General features: G+C 45.1%; 1 protein-coding gene across 1 annotated transcript in view; it reads left to right on the top strand.

Annotated features, from left to right (window-relative positions):
* Window positions 1-24,749, top strand: part of ACVR2A (activin A receptor type 2A) — a 172,220-nt gene that overhangs the window by 37,810 nt on the left and 109,661 nt on the right. Inside the window, exon 4 of the mRNA XM_030208861.1 lies at window positions 14,755-14,909. Within this exon, the coding sequence (XP_030064721.1) occupies window positions 14,755-14,909 (155 nt within the window). The remainder of the gene's footprint in view (window positions 1-14,754; window positions 14,910-24,749) is intronic.

Genomic DNA, 24,749 nt, shown 5'->3' with positions numbered 1-24,749 from the left:
GCAGGGTTGGATGCCTTGGCTCAACCCTGGCCTCAGGGCCTTCTGTATGTGTTCCCTCCGTGGCCCTTGATAGGTCGAGTACTCCTGCGGATTCGACTTCAACAAAGAGAGGTGGTTCTCATTGCCCCGGATTGGCCCAGGAGGCCGTGGTATGCGGACCTCCAGCGGATGCTGGTAGAGGATCCCCTGCCGTTACCTCTGGTACCGAACCTGTTGTCACAGGGTCCGGTGACCATGGAGGATGCCTGCCTCTTTGGTCTTATGGCATGGCTATTGAGAGGGCGCAATTGAGAGACAAGGAATATTCCAGTAAAGTCATTCCCACTCTCCTTCAGGCCCGCAAGCATTCCACTTCCGTGGCTTATGCCAGGATTTGGCGCCAATTTGAGGCTTGGTGTGCTTCTAAAGCAATCGCACCCATGCGGGCTTCTGTCTTGCCGATACTTGACTTTGTTTTGCAGGATGGTTTACAAAAAGCTTGGCCTATAATTCCCTGCGTGTTCAAGTGGAAGCATGTTTTCGAGGGAAGGCCTCTGGCCTCTCTCTGGCTGCTTGCCCGGATGTGACACGGTTTCTTAGAGGGGTGCTTTGGCTCCGTCCTCCCATGCGGGCTCCGTGTCCGGCCTGGAACCTGGGGTTAGTTTTAAAGGCCCTTCGGTGTTCGCCCTTTGAGCCGCTTAGGCAAGCTTCAGAGAAGGATGTGACCTTAAAGACGGTCTTTTTGGTGGCCGTGACATCGGCGAGACGGGTATCTGAGCTCCAGGCGCTGTCCTGTCGAGAACAATTTCTGCAATTCTTAGAGTCCAGAGTAATGGTACATACGGTGCCTTCCTTCATGCCTAAGGTGGTTTCAGCGTTTCACCTAAACCAGCCTATTTTCCTGCCCTCCTTTTCTAAAGAGGAGTTTCCAGAGGCGTATGGGCAGTTGCACCTTCTGTATATGCGAAGGGCTCTGTTGCAATATCTGCGCATGTCAAATGCCTTCAGGACCTCTGACCATCTTTTTGTTCTTTTGTCAGGTCCGCGCAGAGGGTCTCCAGCGTCTAAGGCAGTGATGGCGAACCTTTTAGAGACCGAGTGCCCAAACAGCAACCCAAAACCGAATTATTTATCGCAAAGTGCCGGTACTCATTATGGGCGGGGTCACCACATATGACTCCACCCCTATGATAGCCACATCCCTTATACCAGCCATGGCGCATATAAACAAGACATCATTGAAAATATTATACTAGTGTAGGAGAAAAAAATAACATGATTTTCTTCCATTATAAATCATTTCTGTAAGCTGTTACAGCTCCAGTATACCCAGTGCAAAATAAGACAGCAGATGTAAATTCTCCAATTCGACATATTCCAAACACTAAAATGAAAATGATTTTTCCTACCTTTGTTGTCTGGTGATTTTGTTTTTCTATCCATATTGATTCTAGTAGCTGATTCTGCTGCTCTCTATCTGTTCTCTTAACTCCGTTTCCAGGGCTTCCTTTCCATTGGTTTCTTTACTTTCCTCCTTTCTTCTTCATTTCTTGCCCTCCATCCATGTCCAGCAACCATCCTCTTCCCTCCAGCCACAAAAATCCAGCAGCCCGCCTCCCTCCCACCCAGCACCCACCATCAGGCTTCCCTCCCACTCAGCACCCACCATCAGGTCTCCCTCCCACCCAGCACGCAGCAGCAGGCCTCCCTCCCACCCAGCACCCACCATCAGGTCTCCCTCCCACCCAGCACACAGCTGCAGGCCTCCCACCCAGCAGCACACAGACAGCACCAGGCCGGCCTCCCGCCCTCCCTCCAACCCAACGAGCATCAGGCCGCCCGCCCGTCCGTCCTCCCTCCCTCCAAGCACCAGGAACCCCCCTCCTCCTAAAATTTAAAAAGCGTACCTCCTCAGTCGGGGTTAAGGCGGCGTGCGTTGGCAGCAGCAGCGAAGCGCCTGTGCTTCGCTCGACGTGCCTTCGGCCTTCCCTGTCTCTCAAGCTCTGGTTCCCCTTAACCAGGGTGGGACCAGGCTGCTGGCATCGGCATTTGAAAAGGAGATAGAGCAGCTTTTAAAGTAGAAATGGGGGGAAGGCCGACAGTCGCTCAAAAGCGCATGGTTCCGGATAAGGTATCTTGCAAAGATACCTCACAAACAGGGAAGATAAGGTTTCTGGATAATGAGGTTGCACAACAGACCGTGGTAGGCCAGGTGCCCTTAAATACAACCAAAGATCAGACAAAAGATGGCAAATCATTAGTGTCAAGTACTAAGCATCATGCAAATAGGAACAACAAACATACTCTGAAATGTCTATATGCAAATGCTAGGAGTCTAAGAAATAAGATGGGAGACTTGGAATATATTGCACTAAATGAAAAATTGGATATTATAGGCATTACTGAGACCTGGTGGAAGGAGGATAACCAGTGGGACACTGTCATACCGGGGTACAAAGTATATCGTAGTGATAGGGTGGACCGGATGGTGGAGGGGTAGCATTGTATATTATCGAGAGCCTTGACTCAGATTACAAATTCAGCAGGACACAAATCACACCTTTGAATCATTTTGGGTTGAAATTCCATGTATAAAAGGGAAAAGGGCGGTGTTAGGAATGTACTACCGTCCTACGCCTTGCCAGGATGAGCAGGTAGACGCAGAAATGATAAAAGAAATCAGAGACGCAAACAAATGGGCAATGTGATAATAATGGGTGACTTACATATAGACTGGGTAAATGTAACATCGGGACACGCTAGAGAGGTAAAATTCCTTGAGGAAATCAAGGACAGCTTTATGGAGCAGCTGGTGCAGGAGCCAACGGGAAAAGGAAAAATTCTAGACTTGGTCCTTAGTGGAGCGCATGATCTGGTGAAGGACGTTATGGTAGTGGGGCTGCTTGATAACAGTGATCATAATATGATCAGTTTTGATATTAACCTTGAAGTAACTATACACAGGAAGTCAAATACGTTAGTGTTTAACTTTAAAAAAGGAGACTATGATAAAATGAGAAGAACAGTTAAAAAAAAAAAAAAAAAAAAAAAAAAAAAACTTAGAGGGGCAACTGAGAGGGTAAAAACTGTACAACAGGCATGGACGCTGTTCAAAAATACCATCCTGAAGGCCCAAGCCAAACATATTCCGCAAATTAGAAAGGAAAGACGGAAGTCCGGAAGACAGCCGGCGTATTTGAAAAGTGAGGTGAAGGAATCTATTAAGGCTAAAAGAAACGCCTTCAGAAAATGGAAGAAGGAACCGTCTGAAAATAATAAGAAGCAGCATAAGGAGTGTCAAAGCAAATGCAAGGCGCAGATAAAGAAGGCCAAGAGGGATTACGAAAAAAAGAGAGCATTAGAGGCAAAAAAAATAGCAAAAAATTTTTTCAGTATATTAAAAGCAGGAAGCCGGCAAAAGAATCGGTTGGGCCGCTGGATGACCGTGGGGTTAAAAGGGGCGATCAAGGAAGATAGAGTCGTAGCGGAGAGATTGAATGAATTCTTTGCTTCGGTCTTTACCGAGGAAGATTTGGGTGGGATACCGGTGTCGGAAATGGTATTTCAAGCGGACGAGTTGGAGAAACTTACTGACTTCACGGTAAACCTGGAGGATGTAATGGGGCAGTTCAGCAAACTGAAGAGTAGCAAATCTCCTGGACCAGATGATATTCATCCTAGAGTACTGATAGAACTGAAAAATGAGCTTGCGGAGCTACTGTTAGTGAAATGTAATTTATCCTTAAAATCGAGCGTGGTTCCGGAAGATTGAAGGGTGGCCAATGTAACACCAATTTTTAAAAAAGGTTCCAGAGGAGATCCAGGAAATTATAGACTGGTGAGTCTGACATTGGTGTCTGGGAAAATGGTAGAGTCTATTATCAAAAACAAAATTACAGAGCACATCCGAGCACATGGATTACTGAGACCAAGTCAGCACAGCTTTTGTGTGGGGAAATCTTGCCTGACCAATTTACTTCAGTTCTTTGAAGGAGTAATAAACAAACGTGGACAAAGGGGAGCCAGTTGATATTGTGTATCTGGATTTTCAAAAGGCGTTTGACAAGGTACCTCATGAAAGGCCACAGAGGAAATTGGAGGGTCATGGGATAGGAGGAAATAGTAACATAGTAAATGACGGCAGAAAAAGACCTGCATGGTCCATCCAGTCTGCCCAACAAGACAAACTCATATGTGCTACTTTTTGTGTATACCCTACTTTGATTTGTACCTGTCCTCTTCAGGGCACAGACCGTACAAGTCTGCCCAGCACTATCCCCGCCTCCTGCCACCGGCTCTGCCACCCAATCTCGGCTAAGCTCCTTAGGATCCATTCCTTCTGAACAGGATTCCTTTATGTTTATCCCACGCGTGTTTGAATTCTGTTACCGTTTTCATTTCCACCACCTCCCGCGGGAGGGCATTACAAGCATCCACTACTCTCTCCGTGAAAAAATACTTCCTGGCATTTTTCTTGAGTCTGCCTCCCTTCAATCTCATTTCATGTCCTCTTGTTCTACCGCCTTCGCACCTCAGAAAAGGTTCGTTTGCGGATTAATACTTTTCAAATGTTTGAACGTCTGTATCATATCACCCCTGTTTCTCCTTTCTTCCAGAGTATACATGTTCAGGTCATCAAGTCTCTCCTCATACGTCTTGTAACGCAAATCCCTTACCATTCTCGTAGCTTTTCTTTGCACCGCTTCAATTCTTTTTACATCCTTTGCAAGGTACGGCCTCCAAAACTGAACACAATACTCTAGGTGGGGCCTCACCAACGACTTATACAGGGGCATCAACAACACCTTTCTTCTGCTGGTCACACCTCTCTCTATACAGCCTAACAACCTTCTAGCTACGGCCACCGCCTTGTCACACTGTTTTGTCGCCTTCAGATCCTCAGATACTATCACCCCAAGATCCCTCTCCCCATCCGTACCTATCAGATTCTCCCCGCCTAACACATACATCTCCCGAGGGTTTCTATTCCCTAAGTGCATCACTTTGCATTTCTTCGCATTGAATTTTAATTGCCAAACCTTAGACCATTCTTCTAGCTTCCTCAGATCCTTTTTCATGTTTTCCACTCCCTCCCGGGTGTCCACTCTGTTGCAGATCTTAGTATCATCCGCAAATAGGCAAACTTTACCTTCTAACCCTTCGGCAATGTCACTCACAAATATATTGAACAGAATCGGTCCCAGCACCGATCCCTGAGACACACCACTACTCACCTTTCCCTCCTCCGAGCGAATTCCATTCACCACCACCCTCTGGCTTCTGTCCGTCAACCAGTTCCTAATCCAGTTCACCACTTCGGGTCCTATCTTCAGCCCATCCAGTTTATTTAAGAGCCTCCTGTGGGGAACCGTGTCAAAAGAAATGTCCTATTGTGGATTAAAAACTGGTTGAAGGATAGGAAACAGAGAGTGGGGTTAAATGGGCAGTATTCACAATGGAGAAGGGTAGTTAGTGGGGTTCCTCAGGGGTCTGTGCTAGGACCGCTGCTTTTTAATATATTTATAAATGATTTAGAGATGAGTAACTAGCGAGGTAATTAAATTTGCTGATGACATAGTTATTCAAAGTCGTTAACTCGCAACAGGATTGTGAAAAATTACAGAAGGACCTTACGAGACTGGGAGACTGGGCGGCTAAATGGCAGATGACGTTTAATGTGAGCAAGTGCAAGGTGATGCATGTGGGGCAAAAAGAACCCGAATTATAGCTACGTCATGCAAGGTTCCACGTTAGGAGTTATGGACCAAGAAAGGGATCTGGGTGTCGTTGTCGATTAATATAGTGAAACCTTCTGCACACTGTGCTGCAGCAGCTAGGAAAGCGAATAGAATGTTGGGTATTATTAGGAAAGGTATGGAAAACAGGTGTGAGGATGTTATAATGCCGTTGTATCGCTCCATGGTGCGACCGCACCTTGAGTATTGTGTTCAATTCTGGTCGCCCCATCTCAAGAAAGATATAATGGAATTGGAAAAGGTGCAGCGAAGGGCGACTAAAATGGTAGCGGGGATGGGGCGACTTCCCTATGAAGAAAGACTAAGGAGGCTAGGGCTTTTCAGCTTGGAGAAGAGACGGCTGAGGGGAGACATTGTAGAGGTATATAAAATAATGAGTGGAATGGAACAGGTAGATGCGAAGCGTCTGTTCACGCTTTTCAAAAATACTAGGACTAGGGGGCATGCGATGAAACTACAGTGTAGTAAATTTAAAACAAATCGGAGAAAATGTTTCTTCACCCAATGCATAATTAAACTCTGGAATTAGTTGCCGGAAAACGTGGTGAAGGCGGTTAGCTTAGCAGAGTTTAAAAAGGGGTTAGATGGTTTCCTAAAGGACAAGTCCATAAACCACTACTAAATGGACTTGGGAAAAATCCACAATTCCAGGAATAACATGTATAGAATGTTTGTATGTTTGGGAAGCTCGCCAGGTGCCCTTGGCCTGGATTGGCTGCTGTCGTGGACAGGATGCTGGGCTCGATGGATCCTTGGTCTTTTCCCAGTGTGGCATTACTTATGTACAAATTGTGAAGAAGAAAAATGTAACCCCGTACTTATTACTTTTAAAGGGGCATATGAAGGGATTAATCGCACCTTCGGTATTGGAATAGAAGCCACCAACACTGATCCTGTTGGTCGCTTTCATGTGATGGTCACTACCCCTCAAACATCCAATACTGGTTCACTTAATCCCTTACTACCTCAAATTCCAGAAGCAAAGATTCCCATTTAGCTTCTCAATGTAATCAGCCTTAGGGAAACTTTTGTTCTTGAGGCTGGTTTCGGTGAAGCTAATGTGTGGTTAGACTGGATTCGGTATACTATCCGGAGTTTAAAAGTATCTGATTGTTATATTTGTTCTGCTTCTCACCCTGAGCCTCGGGCAGTCCCTTTTGCCTTAAATTTTGTAAATGATTACAATGGAACCATGTGCATGTTAAAACTGCTTCAGGGTTCCAGTAAAACTATTGAACCACACTGCCTTTCCCTCAGTCTACTGCTCCCCGACTTACCCAAGGGAGCGAAAACACCTACGGTATTCAGACCACCAGTCCCTGGGACAATTGTTTAGACCTGTCTAACCCAAGAAAAAGACCTAAATCCTTACTTAGTTGGTAACCTTTCACTATGTAACTGTAACTTAACCTCTACCATTGACCTTGACTTTTCTGACTTTTCTCGTCCTTGGGCGGACATATGGTGGTATTGTGGAACCGAAACCTTATACTCAACGCTGCCCACCAACTGGCAGGGCAAATGTGGTCTAGTCCAACTAGTGATTCCACTTACCATAGCAACCCAACCAGTTAATAATCCAGTTCTTTCTAGAAAGAAGTGAGAAATCCATGGTTCCTTTGATGATAGACTTTATATTGACTCTATAGGTGTACAAAGGGGGGTGCCAGATGAATTCAAGGCCGCAACCAAATTGCTGCAGGTTTTGAATCCTCTTTGTTTTGGTGGTCCACTGTTAACAAGAATGTTGATTGGATTAACTACATTTATTATAACCAGCAACGCTTTATGAATTACACCAGAGATGCAGTTAAAGGTATTGTTGCCCATCTGGATGCCATAAGCCGGATGGCTTGGAAGAACCACATGGTTCTCGATATGATGTTGGCAAATGAAGGCGGAGTTTGTAGTATGCTAGGATGACAATTTTGTACATGTATACCTAATAACACATGCACCTGATGGGACTATAACTAAGGCCTTGCAAGGACTTGCTATCTTAGCTGATGAGCTTGCTGAGAATTCTGGTGTGGACACAACCTGGACTGGGTGGATGGAAAATATTTTTCGGAAATGGAAAACTTTCATAGTATCTAGTTTAACCACAATGATAGCTGTTGCTGTATTTGTACTTCTTGGCTGTTGTGTAATACCTTGCATTAGGAGTTTAGTGCAACAATTAATTGATACTGCTTTAAGTAAGAAAGAACCTATAGGACATGAATATGTTCTATATGAAAGACTACATATTAACGCAGAGATTTAAAATATTGAAGATAATGCTTAAATTTTTTGTTATTTCTTTTTCTGCATTATTGTCCTCCTCTAGGATTATTTAGATGGGGAGGCATTGTAAGTAACATAAGGCCCGGGGAAGGTTAAAGAAGAGCTATATATATATATATATATATATATATATATATATTTCACTATAACCACCTTGTCCTGTTACCCATAGCTCCAATACCTGCAAAAAAAAAAAGGGTTTTGACATTGTGACTCACACCTACAATCTCGCTAACCTTAATATACACCTGAGAAGGAACTTATGGTTCCCCTCTGGAATGGATGGGATTATAGCTGAAGTTCTAAATAAGTGAAGCCCTTACTTTCAAGGCCTTCAAGGGGGGAGATGTAGAATTATGAGCACAGTCATGCACTATGGAATAGATCAAAAGGCCAGAGATGATAAGCCTTTGTGACTCTGGAATCTATCAGAGATTGATGAGCCTGCATGACTCTGGAATTTATGATCTATTATGATACCCTTATGGGCAAGCAGGCTTGGGAAAGAAACTAGTATAAACAGGAAGAATGTGGTTTAACATGTTAAGGAAAGCAGATGGTGAGAACCAGATAATAATCTATGAGAGAGAGAATTTGCAGGAAAAGTCATGTAAATCATTGTCTGAAACAAACGATATAAGCAGCTGTATCAGAACAGTATTTTAGAGACACAGTCACAGTGAACATCTCTTTATGTAACTGTACTGATCTCTCATGAGAAACTATTAATTGCATCTGTAATTGGTAAGTAAATAAAAAATGAACTTTCTCATATGCATGCAGCCCTGGTTTCTTTTATCCCCCCAAATTGTGGATGGCTGGTACATGCTAATTTGGGAAGGGGTACAAGAGGCCTAAAAACACATTGGAAGGAGGGAGGGAGGACTGGAGCTGAAGGGGACAGAGGCTGCGCTGGAGGGAAGGAGGGTGAGATGCTGCATGCGGTTGGTATATTGACATACAGGAGGCAATGCCAGACATGGGAGGAGTATATGGACGCAGAGGGATGATGCTAGACTTGGAAGTCATAGATACACAGAGGAGTAGTTCTGAAGTCTGGACACAGGGAGAGGGGATAGGGACATAGAGTGGTGATGATGAATGCAGAGAGATGGACACAGAGGAAATTGTCAACAGCAAAGTATAGAGGACACAGAGAAGGGAGATGATGAATATGGGGAAAGATGGGTACACAGAGATGGAAGATGTATGGTGAGCATGTAGAAAGAAGAAATGTAAAATGAGCAGGAGACCCTAGTGAGTGAGTTAAGACAGAGAGAAACGAGCCAGAGCCTAGGACCAACATGAGTAAAAAAATAAAATGACCAGACAACAAAATGTAGACAAAAATTTCTAATTCGTGATTAGAATATGTCAGATTTGAAATGTGTGTCCTGCCAGAGCTGGTGTTAGATGTGGCTAGGTCCCAGAACAGAAATTTAGGAGGGGACCCCCAAAGTCCACTACTAGGCCACGCCTTCTTCAGCTTTCAGCAGGCTTAGGACTCTCTCTGGCCAGGTGGCAGTTGTGCTAGTTGCACTCCCTTAACACCTTCTCTGGCATGTGTGATTACCGTATTTTTCGGACTATAAGACGCACCGGACCATAAGACGCACCTAGGTTTTAGAGGAGGGAAATAGGAAAAAAAAATGTTTCCTTTTTCCCAACTCTAAAACCTAGGTGCTCCGGTGCGTCTTGTCCGAATCCCGCCCTGTCACCACTTCTTCCTACTCACGCGATCTTCCCTGGTGGTCTAGTGACGTCGGGGCAGGAAAGAGCCCCCTCTTTCCTGCCCAGCGCGCTGCTCTCCATCCTCCTGTATGCAGCCTGACGGTCTCGGCGAGATTCAAAATGGCCGCCGAGAATTGAAGTCTCGGCGGCCATTTTGAATCTCGCCGAGACCGTCAGGCTGCATACAGGAGGATGGAGAGCAGCGCGCTGGGCAGGAAAGAGGGGGCTCTTTCCTGCCCCGATGTCACTAGACCACCAGGGAAGATCGCGTGAGTAGGAAGAAGTCTACCTTTGGACTATAAGATGCACCCCCCATTTTTCTCCCAAATTTGGGGGGAAAAAAGTGCGTCTTATAGTCCGAAAAATATGGTATATTTTGCACGGGATAGGAGGAAATGAATTTCTTTCTGTTTCTTTGGTGTAGCTTCTTGGAGTTTTGTTTTAATATATGTTTATCATTTTTGGTCAGCTTGTGTATTTGGCATTTGTGTTACTGAGGTATTCTGTTAGCATGAATTTTCTATTAGCATTCTGTAGTAATTTGGCTTGTTCAATTTTCCCCATAGTGGAGGGGATATTTGTGAGGGGGGAGGGGAGATGGGGGTTTTGATCCTTTTTCTGTATTGATTGTGATTTGTAAAACAGTTGTACAGAATATTTCTTTTTATACTTTAATAAAATGATTTAAATATAAAATCATAACTGTTCGAGTCTTGTTCAGATGGAATCGGACAGAGCTTGTGGAGACAGGACAGGGACAAATTTTGTCACTGTGTTATTCTCTAGAGCTTAGAGAGCTTCTGGTGGGTCCTCTTAATTTGTTTAATACATCTTTGGAGAAGGGAGAGGTTCCTCTCGATTGGAGAAGAGCGAATGTGGACTTTCTCAAAAGTGGTGACAGAGAAGAAGCGGAAACTACAGACTGTTAAGCCTCACTTTGATTATTAGAAAATTAATGGAAGCATTGCTGAAGGAAGGATTACGGATTTCCTGGAATCCAGTGGGTTAGAAAATCTGAGGCAACATGCTTTTACCTAAGGTAAACTGTGCCAAATGAATTTGATTTCAACTAGAGAATTGGATCGAGGATGTAATCTGCTTGAATTTCTGCAAAGCCTTTGACATGGTTCTTCATAGAAGGCTCTTGAATAAACTTGACAGGCTGAAGTTAGGCCCCAAAGTAGTGAACTGGATTAGAGACTGGTTGACAGGACAGATGCCAGAGGGTGGTGGTCAATGGAAATCACTCGAAGGAAGGAAAGGAGTGGAGTGCCTCAGAGATTGATTCTGGGGCCAGTTCTGTTCAATATATTTGTGAGTGACATTGCTGAAGTGTTAAATGGTAAGGTGTGCCTTTTTGCAGATTATACTAAGATTTGTAATAGAGTGGACACCCCCGAGGGAGTGGAAAACAAGAAAAAGGGTCTGCAAAAGTTAGAAGAATGGTCCTATGTTTGGCTGTAAAAGTTTAGTTCAAAGAAGTGCAGAGTGATGCATTTGGGGAATAGAAATCTAAGGGAGCTGTATGTCCTGACCTAGAGTTTATGGGATGCAATGACAGGTATAGAGGTGCCTTTCTCCCAGAAAATCATGACATTATCTTCACATTTTTCTAACTCTTTTTCTTGGGTTAATTCTTTGGAACAAAGTTTCCTCTTTTGAAAAACACCTGGATACTATTGAAGAGAACACTAAGGACTTTCCTGGAAAACAAAAGGGGCACTTTTACAATGCTGCGGTAGAGTTACCGCGATGTTGGCATGCGTCAATCCAGCACTACCACCGGCCAACCATAGGAGCCAGCAGTAGTGCTGCCCCCAGTGCATACCTTTTCCAGTGCCACAGGACATATTTTTTATTTTTACCACCAGATTAGCATGGGAGCTCCCTCAGGAAATGACTGCGCAGCAAGTTTGTACTTACCACCCAGTCATTTCCTTTAAAAAAAAAAAAAAAGCCACATCAGTGCACAGCAAATCCATGCACTGATGCCATCAGTGGGCCCCTTTTACCACAGCTTTGTAAAGGGGGCCCAAAATGTTTTGGTAAAAGATAACTTGATGTTTCACTGGAAAACTGAAAAATGGATACTTTGCTCCGCTTCATAAATTTTTGTAAGATCCCTTTAGTGGCACATTTAATTACGTTTAAGCAATATCCATCAGAAATCCTTAAGATTCCAGCACATTCATACTCTCCAGTATCATGGATCTACTATGTGCCTCAATTTGTTAAGAAAAATTCAAGTTAACCCTTAGCTTCCAATTTGGATACCTCATTCGATATTCTGAATTTGACTCAAACAGTAGAGGATGATACTGCAGGATTTAAGCCAGCTCCATTGAATGTGAATTTTGTTTTAGACCATGATCGTGATCGGATATTAAGACTCTTTTTCTGTCATTGTGACTCTGTATTCTTAACTTGCAAAATAAGGGGCCCTTTTACTAAGCTACGTAAGTGTATATGCGTGCGCAACGCGCACCAAAATGGAGTTACTGCCCGGCTACCACGTGGCTCTTGCGGCAATTTCATTTTTGGTGCGTGTCCGGCGGGACCAGAGCTTGAGAGACAGAAGGGAAGGCCGAAGGCGCGCCGAGCAAAGAACATGCTTTTCATTCCCGCTGCCGACGCCGCCTTAACCCTGAGATATGCCTTTTAAATTTCAGAGGAGGAGGGGGTCCCTGGTGCTGGGAGGGAGGGCGGGCTGGTGGTTGGTTGGAAGAGGGAGGGAGAGCGGGCGGCCTGGTGCTTGGTGGGAGGGAGGGAGGCCAGCCTGTTGCTCGGAGGGAGGGAGAGTGGGCGGACCAGCGACAGCGCGCGTGCCAAAGGAGAGGGCTCTGCATGCCCTCTCTGGCACGTGTGCCATAGGTTCGCCATCACTGTCATAGGAGGTGAGAGGCTGATATGTACAGACAGAGTGAGGGACCTTGGGGTGATGATGATCAAGAATCTTAAAATAACAAAACAGTGTGACAAGGCGGTGGCCATAGCCAGAAGGATGCTAGGAGGCATATTTTCAAAGCACTTAGTCTTCCAAAGTTCCCTGAAACCTATGGAACTTTGGAAGGCTAAGTGCTTTGAAAATGAGCCCCTAGGTGTAACCAACAGAAGAAAGGAGGTGTTGATGCCCTTGTACAAGTTGTTGGTAGGCCCCACCTGGAGTATTGTGTTCAGTTTCAGAGGCTGTATCTTGCTGAGGATGTAAAAAGACTAGAAGTGGTCTAGAGGAAGGCAACAAAAATGGTATGGGGTTTGCGCCAAAAGGTATATGAGAAGAGACTAGAAGATCTGAATATGTATACCGTAGAGGAAAGAAGGGACAGGGGATATATGATTCAGACATTTCAATACTTGAAAGGTATTAATATTGAAACAAATCTTTTCTAGAGAAGGGGGAAACAGTAAAACTAGAGGACACGAATTGAGGGTAGTAGACTTGGGAGTAATGTCAAGGAATACTTTTTCATGGAGAAGGTGGATGATGCCTGTAGTTCCCTCCCAATGGAGGTGATAGAGACAAAAACGGTGACAGAATTCAAAATGATGTGGAATAAACACAGAGGATCTCAAAGTAGAAAATGAATGGTATAAAAAAAAAAAACTAAAAAATGGCTGCATGTATGTGGATGTGTTGAGTAACACTTAGATAATGACTCCGGCTGTGATGAATTAGGGCCGGTACTGGGCAGGCTTGTACGGTCCAAATCCCACATATGGCATCCAGTTTAGGTTGGGCTGGAAAGGGCTTCGACAGCAACTTCAGTGGCTGGAACCTGAGGATGGCGCTGGCAGACTTTTATAGTCTGTGTTCCACAGATGACAAGATGAGCTGGAGTGGGCTTCGAAAGCAACTCCGATGGTTAGACTGTAAGGACAGGGCCAGACAGACTTCTATGGTCTGTGTCCCAGAAATGCCAAAGAAAGACCATGATCAAATATTTTACATCACATTCATTGTTGGCTTTAATCCTGAATTGATAATGAGTGTGACTTTTGGACAAACTGGATGGACCATTCAGGTCTTTATCTGCTGTCACTGTGTAATAAGACCCCGCATGACTACATTTTAGGAATTATACATGTACAATTTCTGGAAAGAGATTCAATCACAGTCTATTGAGGGAAATGTTTTTTTTAATAATTCAGGATTTATATTTATAATTGCAAAACAATACAGTTAACTGCATTAACTAATTCACATCAAGATGGGCAGGTAGAGAAATGCAAGAAAATAAGTCAAATAAATGGTAAATATCTGTCCAGAAAAAATGATTCATTAATTATCGACCTTGTTGTCCGTCTTTTCCTTTTCTATTGCAAGAAGAAAGGATTCTAACTGAGAGAGATCAAAGTATGCATATCTCTTCATTTGAAATGTAATTAAGCATTGATAAGGATAACAAAGAGGAAAAGATGCTCCCAGGGCCAACACTTGCCTTTTAGAGCCAAAAATGGCTTCCTAAGTTGCTGAGTGGCCCTGGTCAAAACAGGGAAAACTTGAATTGATTGACCACAAAAAGAAACTTCCTTTTATAGAGAAATAACGTTTCAATATTTTTACTTTTTCTTGCTCCATTCTAAGTCCACCAGCAGGGTAGCCCTAGTTTGAATAATATCCTGGGAAATTTCAGGAAAATCAGTTATATCTATCCTGGTCTTCCTGCCTTGGTTTAGGAATAAATACATCAGAAAAGCCATAGAATCAACTGAATGAAGAAGTGAAACATCCTTGGTGGTTTTTCAGGCGTATTTCTGAAGCTAGCAAGCGATGTATAGGAAAATAATAAGAGGAAAATCTAACTACTTAATGAAACGGTGATGTAAACAGCTAAGGGATGATGGAGATATCAAAGAATTGGTTTAATATTTGAGGTAATTTATTTATGAAAGAATTTGTATGTTAACTGTGGGTTATTTGCACATTTGTATAATCCTCTTACTGGTGTTTTGTAATATATACAGTTTTAATTGCAATCATTCTTTTTTTTTTTATTATCAGCTACTTCAAATCCTGTTCCACCTAAGCCACCTTTGTTCAACGCCTTGCTTTATTCATTGGTGCCTATCATGGGAATTGCAGTGATAGTACTCCTTTTGTTTTGGATGTATAGACATCATAAGCTGGCTTATCCTCCAGTACTTGTCCCAACTCAGGTAAGCTACTTTGTGGTTCTCTTCTTAATACTTTTAATAATAATAATCATTGTTTGTAAACAGTGGCATAGGTACTTGGGGACCTGCTCCCCCCCCCCCCCAAACTTTGGGCTCAGGTTCCCCCCAAACCTACAGTACCTGTTAAATGGCTGGGGGGGATGCTAAAGTCCTGTCAGCCAAGGAAATTCCCCTGATCAAGCAGCTCCTGTCCTTGTGTTATAGCAGTAGAGAGAAAGTTGGTGGTGTGCCTCCAGCCACTGACGCTGGGTCTCCTCGCACATGCTCAGTTCTTGTGTAAACTGAGCATGAGTGAGGAGTCCCAGGTCAGCGGTTGCAGTTAACTTTCTCCTTACTGCAGCAGCACAAGGAGGAAAAAAGTCACTTGGATAGTGAATCTCTTTGGCTGGCAGGGCTGCAGCATCCCCGCCAGCAGAGGTAATATTTTTAATGTGTGGGGGGGGGATGAGGATGAGGATGAGGAAATGTGATCTTTCCACCCACCCATCAGTTCATCTCTGCCCCCTTCTTCCCCCCCCCCCCCCAAAAAAAAAAAATATGGAGGGCTGGCTACAGGTATTAAGTAACTAGCAAGAAAATAATTATAAGTCAATTGGTATGAGTACTTTTTTATGGTTTTATGGTTTGAAGCAGAGTTTAATAAGAATATATTTTAGTGTCTATTATGTTTGTTAGATTCTTGATATACCATATAGATAACATGTAAGTGGAGGAGTGGCCTAGTGGTTAGGGTGGTGGACTTTGGTCCTGAGGAATTGAGTTTGATTCCCACTTCAGGCACAGGCAGCTCCTTGTGACTCTGGGCAAGTCACTTAACCCTCCATTGCCCCATGTAAGCCGCATTGAGCCTGCCATGAGTGGGAAAGCGCGGGGTACAAATGTAACAAAAAAAATGTTATTACTGTAGATTGAATGTTTTTTGTAGCAAATATATATGTAAACAGATATGCAATGTGAATAATAATTTTCCCAAGAAAAAATACTAAAAATATAATTTATTTTTCTAGTAATTAATTTAAATCTGCATTCCTTGTAATCTTGCAGATCAGTCCAAATTGAGAGATTCTCTCTATGGGAGGCAGAGAATATGAACTGTTTTCACTGATATCACCAATAAAGAGAGTGGTGCAGACTGGGACATCTCTTGCCTTCAGCAGATAGTACAGGGTTGACTTGTAAAGCAGGATATTTCTTTTGCATAGGTCTGTCTCCCCAGGGTGCAGTCCGTGGCCTACATAAGTACATAATCCTTGCCGTACTATGAAAGACTGAAGGGCCATCTGATGCGAGCCGCTAGGCATCCGCCTATACTGTGAGCTCTGCGTGCAGCTAACCCACAGCCTCTAGAGCCTGCCAGCTAGACAGTTTCTGCTACAAGCTCTCAGCTACAGCCTGTCCTGCTTTCCCAGTCTGGGGGCCAGATGCACTAAACTTAACGAGCCAGTAGTAAACCGCGGCATGCACAAAAGGCTTCTCCGAGCCATTTTCCGATCATGAGGCAGCCCTCTTTAAGCTCTTTACACTTCATTGTTTGCCTCCCTAGTCTTGGAAAGAGTAAATAAGTGATTCAGGTCTACCCGTTCTGCTGCACTTATTTAATAGATCTCTATCATATCTTCTGTCATAGACGAGTTGTTCCATCCCCCTTTAGCATTTTGGCCACCCTTCTCTGTACTTTCTAATTCTGCTATATCTTTTTTTTTTTAGATGCATTGACCATAATTGCACACAATATTTGAGGTGTGGACACACCATGGAGTGATACAAAGACATTATAATATTCTCTGTTTGTTCTCCATTCTTTTCCTAACGATTCCTAACTTTTCTGTTTGCTTTCTGGGCTGCTGCAGCACACTAAGATGATTTCAATATATCATGGGTGGCAACTCGTAGTGTAGAACATTGTAGCTATGTTTTGGGTTCCTCTTCCCTATGTACTTTACTTTGCTTTTCCTCAAATTAAATTTCATCTGCTGTTTGGGTGGCCAGTCTCCTAGTCTCGTAAGGTCTTCCTACAATTTCTCACAATCCTCTTGTGGTTTATCAACTTTTAATAATTTTGTGCCATCAGCAGGTTTGTTCACCTCCCTCATTATTCCTATTTCCAGGTCATGTATAAATAAGTTAAAAAGCAGTGGTCTTGTTGCAAAAGCAGGTGGAGATGGGGGGGAGGGGGGTGACAATTTAGGTAAAGCCCTTACATTGTGGTTAGGTGTACATTTATAATTCTTCATATGAGGGTATATCAATTTGTCTATGGCTGCATATAGATTTGTTTCATTTAGTGTAAGGTTTAAACTCCCCTGTTCAAGGAGCTGCAGTGCTTGAGAGCTCAAATAAGCTTCATTCAAGAAACTCAACTGTTGAAGTACATAAGCACTGCCATACTGGGAAAAGACCAAGGGTCCATCAAGCCCAGTATCCTGTCTCCGACAGCGGCCAATCCAGGCTTCAAGAACCCAGCAACCCCCCCCCCCCCCCCCCCAAAAAAAAAAAAAAAAATAATAATAATGTTCAATGGACTTTTCCCTCAGAAATCTGTCCAAACCCCCTTTAAATTCCGTAAGGCCAGCTGCTGTCACTACATTCTCCGGCAATGAGTTCCAGAGTCTAATTACACGCTGAGTAAAGAAAAACGTTCTCCTATTTGTTTTAAATCTACCATATTCTAGCTTCATCTTGTGTCCCCTGGTTTTGTTGTTGTTTGAAAGTGTAAACAAACGCTTCACATCTGTCCGCTCTACTCCGCTCACTATCTTGTAGACTTCTTTCATATCACCCCTCAGCCGCCTTTTCTCCAAGCTGAAGAGCCCTAACCTTCTCAGCCTTTCCTCTTAGGGAAGTCGTTCCATTCACTTTATCATTTTCGTCGCCCTTCTCTGCACCTTTTCTAATTTCTTTATATCTTTTTTGAGATGCGGCGACCAGAATTGGACACAATACTCGAGGTGCGGTCGTACCATGGAGCGATACAACGGCATTATAACATCCTCGTGTTTGTTTTCCATCCCTTTCCTAATAATACTCAACATTCTGTGTGCTTTCTTAGCTGCGGCAGCACACTTGGCAGACGTTTTTAACGTCTTATCCATGAGAAATTGCTGCTCTATAATTCTCCTTATGATTCCTATTTTGCATCTAATAAGATGCAGAAAAAAATAAAGGGGGGTGGCTGTTCTTTTCTCAATAACTTTAAATTGCTAGATACAAAAGTTTATGTGGGATTGGGTGGGTAGATAATTTACTAGTGGTAATCTCCACCCAGGCAAAGGTATACTTTGGGAAATATTTATGCTCAAATATAGGGTCAGGAGGATTTTTTTGAGCACATTAGAGGGGTTTTATTAGAAATAATGATTGTGGCACCCTGATTCTGGGGGCAACTGAAACATTACACCTAACCCAACATTGAATGGTAAGAAGGTGAAAACGGGAACAGAAGATTTTGGAGGGGTTGTCTAAATTCCAGACTCATTTTAGTTTGCAGGCTGTTTGGTGAGGGAAACCATCCCCATGAAAAGGATTTTTCTTGCTGTTCTCCGGTACTTGAATTGTACCATCATATTGATCTCTGGCTGGTGGATGAGCAGCAACTAGGAGGAGTGATGGTTCACATGGTCCCCTATAGGTTCTGCTCTGGGGTCTTCCCTCCCCTTTAGGCTCCCGCTTTCTGATGTAACTTCCTGGAAGTTACATTCAGAAGGTGGGAGCCGGCAGAGGAGGGAAGGCCCCAGAGCAGGTCTGTGGGGGATCTTCTTTGTGGCGAAAACAAAATTCTGGACCTGTGCTGGATGGAGGGCAAACTGGAGCTGAAGGGGACAGAGGCAGCACTGGCAGGAAGGGAGGGCTGGAGCTGAAGGAGGCAGGCAGTGCTGGAGGGAAGGGAGGGCTGGATCTGAGGGGGGCAGGCAGTCTTGGAGGGAAGGGAGGGAGGGAGGGCTGGAGCTAAAGTTGACAGAGGCAGCGCTGGAGGGAGGACTGAAGCTGAAGGGGAACAGTGCAGTGCTGGAAGGAGGAAGGGAGGACTAGTTTGAGTGGGACAAGGGCTCAGTTGGGGGGAAAAGTGGTCTCATTGGATACTGAATGATAGATTCAAAAACAGATCTGACAGGTATTTAGAGCTCAATGAAACTGGGGAGCACTCTCCCAGAGTAATTTGGGAATGTTTGAAAGCGGTGCTCAGAGGACACCTAATTGCCAATGGAGTTCAAAAAAGGAACATTTACAAGTGGAAGCCAATTTGAGAGCCCAAATAAGACAGCGAGAACTTTTATATAAATCAGTGCAGGAGTCAATGTCTATTTTGAGGCAGCGTGAGAATGTGCGAGAGGAGCTAAAGTATTAGAGCTGAGGGAGATTCAGTTTCAGTTAGACAAATTGTGGCAACAGTCCTATGAGTTGGAATAAGGTCAGTAACGTTAAAGTTGAGGAATAATAATCAGAGTAAGGCAGAGGGTTGGGCAATTAGCATGGACAGACAAATAGATTATTTTGGTGAATACTATCCTTCTCTGTATAGCACACCTCCTGAGGTGTGAGAGGAAGACTTAGATAGTTAGGCCCTCCCTTTCAAGAGGTTTTGTCCTTCAGAAAAAAATAGCTTTTGGATAGACCTATTACTTGCCTCTAGGTCTTAGAGCAATTAAACAGTTAACCTCAGGTAAATCTTAGGACATGAATGGTTTTTCACCATAAAATTCTGTAAAACTTGAAACTGCTTGGAGTCACCATTGATCGAAACCTCACTCTCGACACCCACGTGAAAAAACACGACCAAAAAGATGTTCTATACCATGTGGAAACTTAAAAGAGTAAAACCTTACTTCCCGAGACACATCTTCCGTACCCTGGTACAGTCAATTGTAATAAGCCATCTGGACTACTGCAATGCACTGTACGCCGGGTGCAAAGAACAAACAATCAAAAAACTCCAAACTGCCCAGAATACGGCCGCCAGACTCATATTTGGAAAAACTAAATATGAAAGTGCAAAACCACTAAGAGAGAAACTTCACTGGCTCCCAATTAAGGAACGCATTGCGTTCAAGATCTGCACGATTGTACATAAAATCATTCATACAGACGCCCCAATCTACATGCTAAACCTCGTGGACCTACCTCCCAGAAACGCCACAAGATAATCTCGCAAATTTCTCAACCTGCACTACCCCAGCTGCAAAGGACTGAAATACAAACTGATGCATGCCACTACCTTCTCGTACACGAGCACGCAGTTGTGGAATGCATTACCCGCAGACTTGAAAGCAATCAACGAAACAACTATCTTTCAAAAATCTCTGAAAACATTCTTCTTCAACAAGGCCTACAATGAACACCTATAATCTCACTAAGTCACCTCACCAACCCACTCAATTATGAAAGCTCACCTTATACAACTATCCTAATCACTCCCTTCCTTCTTCCCTCCCCCCTACCTGATTGCTTCACATTACTAATTGTATCTGTTATCTTGTTATGGCACTGTCATCAAACCTATGTAAGCCACATTGAGCCTGCAAATAGGTGGGGGAATGTGGGATACAAATGCAATAAATAGACTGAGTTCGATTCCCACTTCAGTCACAGGCAGCTCCTTGTGACTCTGGGCAAGTCACTTAACCCTCCATTGCCCCGTGTAAGCCGCATTGAGCCTGCCATGAGTGGGAAAGCGCGGGGTACAAATGTAACAAAAAAAATAAATAAATTGTTTGCTGAACATTGGGTCATCCCAAGTGCATTAGAGTTTTATCATCTCTACCTCAATCCATGGGTTGGGTGGGGGTCACCTTAATTTGTAAACCAGGGAAGGGATCCTATACACCTATTTCCTTGCTTGGAATAGATTATAAGATTTTAACAAAGATTCTATCAGACCACCTACAAGGGATGATGATTATGCATTTGTACCCCACATTTTACAACATGGTGGTCAGTTCAGTGTGGCTTACAGTTAACTTATGTACACAAGTATTGAAGTTGTTGAGGGTGGACACAATTCTAGTTCAGTTTAGTTTGTGATCATGTGCTTTGGTGTGTTGGCCAGGATCTCCTGGCTGTGCGGTTTTGTTGACAAGGAATTGCCTGAAGAGATGAGCTTTTATGTGTTTTCGAAAAATTAAATAGTTCTCCATGTGTTTTAAGTCTTTCGGTAGAGAGTTCCAGATTTTGGTGCAGATGTACGTGACGCTGTTTGTAAGTGTAGATTTGTATCTTAGGCCTTGACATTTAGGATAGTGTAGTGTTAAATAGGACCTTGCATTCTTGTTTGTTGCATCAGGCCTGTCATCTATTCTGGAGTGAGGCCATAGATTATATGGGCTAGGGTACATATCTTGTGTTTCCTTGTCATCAAGCAGATGAAGCCATTACATATGGGTTGTGTCCATCAACCAGCAGGGGGAGATAGAGAGCACTCAACTTTTCACAGTGCCTCATGGCCAGCTAGCTCCACTGCCTCTTCAGTATTCTCTATCTCCCCAAGCAGGGTGGCTGCAGCTTCTTCGAGCTCCATCAAAAATCTGCCTGGGGGTGGCTCCTGGCTTGCCAGTTGTTAGCCGAGGCATTAGAGGCTATAGCAGCTTCACTTTGAAGGCACATAGGTCAGCCCTTTCCCTGCCTTACCCATGCCCCCGTGGATGTGGACATATTAGTTTGCTTTTCCCTGTCCTTTCCCACTCAGTGGATGCCGGCACATTGGTTCGCCTTTCCCTGCCTTTCCCACTTATCTAAGCCTCTGGAGTGTTTTTATTTACCTCTTTTGCCTCTGCTTTCCTCACAGCGTCAAAAATAAATAATTAATTAAAGTCGCGTCGCGCTTTAGCGCAGCGATCTTGGAAAAGAGGTTTTTCTCTTGAGATTCTTCTGCAGGACCGGAGCTGTGATACTCAGTCTAGTGAGGTAAGAGTGTTTTCTGAATCCTCCGGGGTGGGCCCGCGATTGGGACATTTTTGATGATGGCTGTAGCAGTGGCGGCTCGCCGCACTCTTTGGCTACGACATTGGGCGGCGGACATGGCCTCTAAGCAAAGGTTGGTGAAGTTGCCCTTTCAAGGCCTTCTCCTGTTTGGTGAGGAGCTGGAAAACATTGTTAAAGGCCTGGGAGATTCCAAACCTCAGCGCTTGCCCGAAGATAGGCCAAAGCCTTCCTCTAAGGGTCAGGTGGTCCGCTCCTCTTACAGACCTCGCTTCCGTGAAGCTAGAAGGTACCACCCGGGGTGTGCTGCTGGGTTCACTTCGCGTGCCCGCTTTCAGCAGAGAAACTCCTTTCGCTCAGACAAACGTTCCGCAGCTGCCGGTTCAAGGCCTGGAGTTCAGGGGCGACCCTCTCAATGATGGTGCGCCGGCCCCCTCCTCGTTTCCTGTGATCGGAGGAAGACTTTCCCTCTTTTTCGAGGAGTGGGCCAAAATCTCCGCAGATCAGTGGGTCTTGGACCTGATCAGAGATGGATACCGAATAAAATTCGATGCCCCGGTGAGAGACGTGTTTGAGGAGTCCCGATGCGGTTCTACCGCCAAACGGGCGGCGATAGAGGAGACTTTGCACAGTCTGTGCCAGATAGGGGCTATGACCCCGGTGCCTCCCGCCGAACAAAGTCTAGGCCGCTACTCCATTTACTTTGTGGTGCCACGAAAAGGCGGGTCTTTTTGCCCGATCCTGGACTTAAAAGAGCTAAACAAGTCCTTAAGAGTGCAGCATTTTCACATGGAAACCCTGCGCTCCGTCATTGCGGCGGTACAGCCAGGAGAGTTTCTTACGTCTCTGGACCTGAAAGAAGCTTATTTGCACATACCAATTTGGCCCCCGGTGTTGGGAAAACATTTCCAGTTTCGGGGCTTGCCTTTTGGCCTCGCCACAGCTCCCCGAACCTTCTCCAGGGTAATGGTGGTAGTAGCTGCCTTTCTCAGGCGAGAGGGTATCTGGGTTCACCTGTACCTAGACGACTGGCTCATCAGAGCAGACTCAGAAAAAGAGAGTCATCTAGCCTCAGCCAGAGTGGTTTCAGTCCTTCAATCTCTGGGCTGGGTCGTCAATATGGCCAAAAGATACCTGACCCCCTCTCAATCTCTAGAATATTTGGGGGCTATGTGTTTCTTCCCGAGCAAAGGCGGTGCAAGCTTCAGAATCAGGTCCGTCTGCTCCTGAGGATGCCCCACCCGCGAGCTTGGGACATTGTCCAGCTGTTGGGATCGATGATGGCCACCTTGGAAGTGGTGCCATGTGCGAGAGCGCACCTGAGACCTCTACAGTATTCTCTACTTCAACGATGGTCTCCAGTATCTCAGGATTATCAGTGCAGACTTTCTTGGCTTCCTGCGGCCCGCCTCAGTATGGAGTGGTGGCTCTCGGACAGCATGTTGCGGCGGGGAATGCCGCTGGCGCTCCCTGATTGGTGCCTAGTGGTGACAGATGCCAGCCTGAAGGGCTGGGGCGCACATTGCCAGGGGAAGCATGCCCAGGGTCTGTGGACGCCCGAGTCGGAGTGGTCCATCAATCGCCTAGAGTTGAAAATGGTGTTTCTGGCTCTTCTGGCCTTTCAAGTGACCCTGGAAGGATTGGTTGTCCGAGTGATGTTGGACAACATGACAGCAGTGGCCTACATAAATCGACAAGGCGGCACTCAGTGCAGAGCTCTAGCCACGCAGGCCGAACAAATTTGCCACTGGGCCGAGCTGCATCTACAGTCTCTGTCAGCAGCTCACATTGCAGGTCAGAGCAACGTGCAAGCCGACTATCTAAGCAGGCATCAGATCGATCCAGCGGAGTGGGAACTAGCAGACGATGTATTCCTGCAGATATGTGCCAAATGGGGCAAGCCAGTGATGGATCTTATGGTGTCCAGTTCCAATGCCAAAGTCCCGTGCTTCTTCAGCAGACGGGAGGGATCCTCACTCTGCCGGGTTGGATGCCTTGGCTCAACCCTGGCCCCTGGGCTTGCTGTATGTCTTCCCTCCGTGGCCCTTGATAGGGCAAGTGCTCCTGCGGATTCGGCTGCATCCAGGAGAAGTGGTGCTCATTGCCCCGGATTGGCCCAGGAGGCCTTGGTATGCGGACCTCCGACAGATGCTGTTAGAGGCTCCCTTTCCATTCCCTCTGGTTCCGCACCTGTTGTCACAGGGTCCGGTGGCCATGGAGGACGCCTGCCGCTTTGGTCTTATGGCATGGCGATTGAGAGGGCGCAATTGAGAGATAAAGGCTACTCAAATAAGGTAATTTCCACTCTCCTGCAGGCCCGTAAGCGCTCCACTTCCGTGGCTTATGCCAGGATTTGGCGCCAGTTTGAAGTCTGGTGTGTTTCAAGAGCGCTTTCTCCGTTGCGGGCTCCTGTCTCGCCGATTCTGGACTTTTTGCAGGATGGTGTACACAAAGGCTTGGCCTATAATTCCCTGCGGGTGCAAGTGGCAGCATTGGCCTCCCTGCGTGGCAAGGTTGAAGGTGTGTCCTTAGCTGCTCATCCAGATGTGGCACAGTTTCTTAGAGGGGTGCTTTGGCTCCGTCCTCCCGTGCGTGCACCTTGTCCAGCTTGGAACCTGGGGTTAGTATTGAAGGCCCTTCAGGGGGCTCCCTTTGAACCGCTTCGGCGTGCTTCAGAGAAGGATTTGACACTGAAGGCCATCTTTTTAGTGGCCATTACCTCGGCGAGACGGGTGTCAGAGCTCCAGTCGCTGTCCTGTAGAGACCCTTTTCTGCAATTCTCAGAGACAGGGGTCACGGTTCGGACCGTGCCTTCCTTCATGCCTAAGGTGGTTTCAGCGTTTCACCTAAACCAGCCTGTTTTTCTTCCCTCCTTTGTTGAGGAGGAGTTTCCAGATTCATTGGGGCAGT

This window comes from Microcaecilia unicolor, chromosome 7, assembly GCF_901765095.1.
Source record: "Microcaecilia unicolor chromosome 7, aMicUni1.1, whole genome shotgun sequence".
NCBI lineage: Eukaryota > Metazoa > Chordata > Amphibia > Gymnophiona > Siphonopidae > Microcaecilia > Microcaecilia unicolor.
Note: the sequence above shows the minus strand (reverse complement) of the source record. Positions and strands in the feature narration are given on the sequence as shown.